The 3,325-nt window shown below is 56.9% G+C and overlaps 1 protein-coding gene across 1 annotated transcript in view; it reads right to left on the reverse strand.

The window, feature by feature from the left end:
* Positions 1-2,398: 2,398 nt before the first annotated feature.
* The window catches only part of LOC102418015 (zinc finger protein 773-like), a 7,536-nt gene continuing 6,609 nt past the window's right edge, over positions 2,399-3,325 (reverse strand). The window contains 1 exon segment of the mRNA XM_023748610.1: positions 2,399-2,598. Coding sequence (XP_023604378.1) covers positions 2,399-2,598 — 200 coding nt within the window.

Consider the following 3,325-nt stretch of genomic DNA (forward strand, 5'->3'; position numbering starts at 1 on the left):
ATGCAGCCAGCGGAAGGAGTTCTGCGGGGCCGCGCCTGCGCTCCGTCTTCCACCCAAAAGCCGCACCGCGACAGCGTTGGCAAAGTCCCCCGGCCCGGCGCCAACCCCTGATTGTCCACACCAGAAGGCCCACACTTGAGAAAAGCCTTCCGCCCGGAGGAAATGCGCGTCTCCCCGCTCACGGCGTCCCAGCAGCCATGTGCCTGAAGTGGAGCCCCTCCTTCCAAGTGTCCAGAAGGTTGAGCTTCCCCCCGAGTTCCAGGCGGGTGTGGGCTCACGGGAGCTGCAGACCCCATCCTGAGGCCCCGGCTCCCTGGCAGGAGCTGTCTTGCCCCCACCGCCTGGCACAGTCCCTGAGGCCCGACGGGTGCGTGTGCTGGCGCCGTTCCCGGAGGAGGGTGCGAGCAGCCTGCGCCCTCGCGCTGAGCTCCGGTTCCAGTGGCGCGTGGAGCTGCCCCGCGTGGGGCCGTGCACAGGATCTGCTGGAGCCAAGCGGGAGAGGCGGCCTCCTTCTCGGAAGCTGTCGGTCTCCCAGCCTCCAAGGCACCAGCGGGTGACGGGACTGTCTGCCCGACAGCGGAGGTTTCGTGGCCGAGTCCACCTCCCGTCGCGGGGTGCTGTGCACCGCGTGGGGCGGGCGGAAAACAGAATGGGGCTTGGTTTGTATGGAGGGCGGGACGGCTCTTTAGTCTTAATTTTAAAACAAAGTCTCTTCCGGAATTCCCGGCGTCAGCAGACTGGGGGGTTCTTGGCGCTGGGTGAGTTTTTCCCAGCGCCCTGCGCCGGCGCCGGCCCAGCACCGTCCGTGCAATGACAGCCCGTCCAAGGAGCCGGTGTGAGGCGGGCGTGGAGGGAGCCGGTGCTTCAGTGGAAGGCACAGGAGGAGGTGCCACGAAGGGCAACGAGACTGATTTTGATGTGGCCGCAGCCAACCCAGAACTCTTACAGCGACTTCCCTTTCCCCAAAGGACGAGATAAATGTCACAGAAGGCGCTCAGTCAGTCGGCCACACGCTCCCGCGGCACAGGAAGCTCAGCGGCCCGGCCCGTGCGCCTGCCCCTCTGAGGCTCCATCTCCAGGCGGCAGGATGGCGGGGAGGTGGGGCGGCGGGGCCTGAGGGTGCCCACAGTAGGTTCCAGTTCCTGCTGCCCCCGCCCCCCGCCCCTCCGGGGGCTGAAATACCATCCACAGCCGGCGGCCAGGAGGTGGAAGAGCAAGTCCATCGAAGGCTGCTTTGTGTTCCTTTCGGGTGCATCACTGTCGGTTAGACAATCATATGCTTTACAAAGTGTCCCCTGGCATTCCCAGTGCCCCGGCGGCGCCATAGCTGGTCATGACGGTATCTTTGTTCCCGACGCTGGCGAACCTGCATTGCCGCCCGAGACCTGGGACCAGGGCAGGGCTCCGTGTCCCTGATGTGTGTGGCCTGCAAGTCTTTTGAGACCAGAGGTCAGTCACCCCAAGGAGGGCTCCCTCCCCTTGGCAGCTCCGTTGTCTTTGGGGGGCTCCCAGGGGGCCCCACGTAACATTCAGTGCTGTCGAGGGGAAACTTTTCACCAGGTTCTACAAGGAGCCACGTGGAAGAAAAATTAATAAATAGGAAAAAAAAGAAAAAAGGAGCCACGTGTCCTGATGGTCAGAATTCTGCAAGCGGCCGGGTGCCACTCCTCAGGCCAGGGGAGCCGACTGCAACCGTCATGGGGACTGAAACCCCGGGTGCAACTGACAGGCAGAGAGGAGCCGCTGCAAATCAGATGGAGGTGCCTCTTCGGAACCTGCACCCAGAAATCTCCCAAGGCCGCGAGGAGCCCCAGCAGCCCCAGAGGGCGTATCCCGCAGCTGCCGTCACTGTCAGGGCAAATCATCGAAAGGGGTTGGAGCCCTGGCCGGTGTAGCTCAGTGGCTAGAGCGTCGGCCTGTGGACCAAGGGGTCCCGGGTTCGATTCCGGGCAAGGGCACGTACTTGGTTGAAAGCCCCCTCTCTGGGCCTGTCGGGGGCATGTGCAGGAGGCAACCAATCGATGTCTCCCACATCAATGTTTCTCTCTCTGTCCCTCTCTCTCCCACTCTCTCTAAAAAGATCAGTGGAAAAATATCCTCGGGTGAGGATTAACAATAAATTTTAGCCCTAACCGGTTTGGCTCAATGGATAGAGCATTGGCCTGCGGACTCAAGGGTCCCAGGTTCGATTCCAGTCAAGGGCATGTACCTTGGTTGCGGGCACATACCCAGTAGGGAGTGTGCAGGAGGCAGCTGATCAATGTTTCTAACTCTCTATCCCTCTCCCTTCCTCTCTGTAAAAAATCAATAAAATATATTAAAAAACAAAAACAAAAAAAAAACCAATAAATTTTAAAAAAAGGTTTTGTGAGTTCCCGCTGTCATTCTGGGCTTCAGCTCAAGTCCGTTGCTTACAGGCAGGACAGAGAATGGCGTCCACTGTCTGGGCTGTGGCTTTGCGACCAGCCCGTGTGGCTGTCCTCACGGATCCGTTGCTCAACAATGTTTCCGAAACGGAGTCGGGGCCGCCTGTCTCCGGGAATAAGGAAAGCGGAGTGGGGTCCGCATTGGGTTGTTCACACTTCTGCTTTCCAAAGCCTGTGGGAGAGCCAGAGCTTTTTATGTTGAACTACTTTTTAGCGACTTTACGAAGGCATAACTGACATGCAATAGCCTGTAGATATTTAAGGTGTACCATTTGAAAAATGTCAGATATGCCAGCCCAAAACACAATCATAGTCACAGGTAACATTTACCTTTTGCCCTTTTATAACCTCGCCTTGTCCTTCCTGGGCCTACAGGAGTCCCGGAGTTTACTTTTTCTTTCTTTCTTTTTTTTAAAAAATATATTTTATTGATTTTTTTACAGAGAGGAAGGGAGAGGGATAGAGAGTGAGAAACATCGATGAGAGAGAAACATCGATCAGCTGCCTCCTACACGCCCCCCACTGGGGATGTGCCCGCAACCCAGGTACATGCCCTTGACCGGACTCGAACCTGGGACCCTTCAGTCCGCAGGCCGACACTCTATCCACTGAGCCAAACCGGTCAGGGCCAGAGTTTACTTTCTTCAACAAAAACTTAAGTGTGCATTGCCCTAACCCAGTGGTTCTCAACCTTCCTAACGCCGCGACCCTTTAATACAGTTCCTCATGTTGTGGTGACCCCCGATTTCATTGTTACAAAATTGAACATAATTAAAGCATAGTGATTAATCACAAAAACAATATGTAATTATATATGTGTTTTCCGATGGACTTAGGCAACCCCTGTGAAAGGGGCCGTTCGACCCCCAAAGGGGTCCCGACCCACAGAATGAGAACCA

This window comes from Myotis lucifugus, unplaced genomic scaffold, assembly GCF_000147115.1.
Source record: "Myotis lucifugus unplaced genomic scaffold, Myoluc2.0 scaffold_1581, whole genome shotgun sequence".
In the NCBI taxonomy this organism is placed as follows: Eukaryota; Metazoa; Chordata; class Mammalia; order Chiroptera; family Vespertilionidae; genus Myotis; species Myotis lucifugus.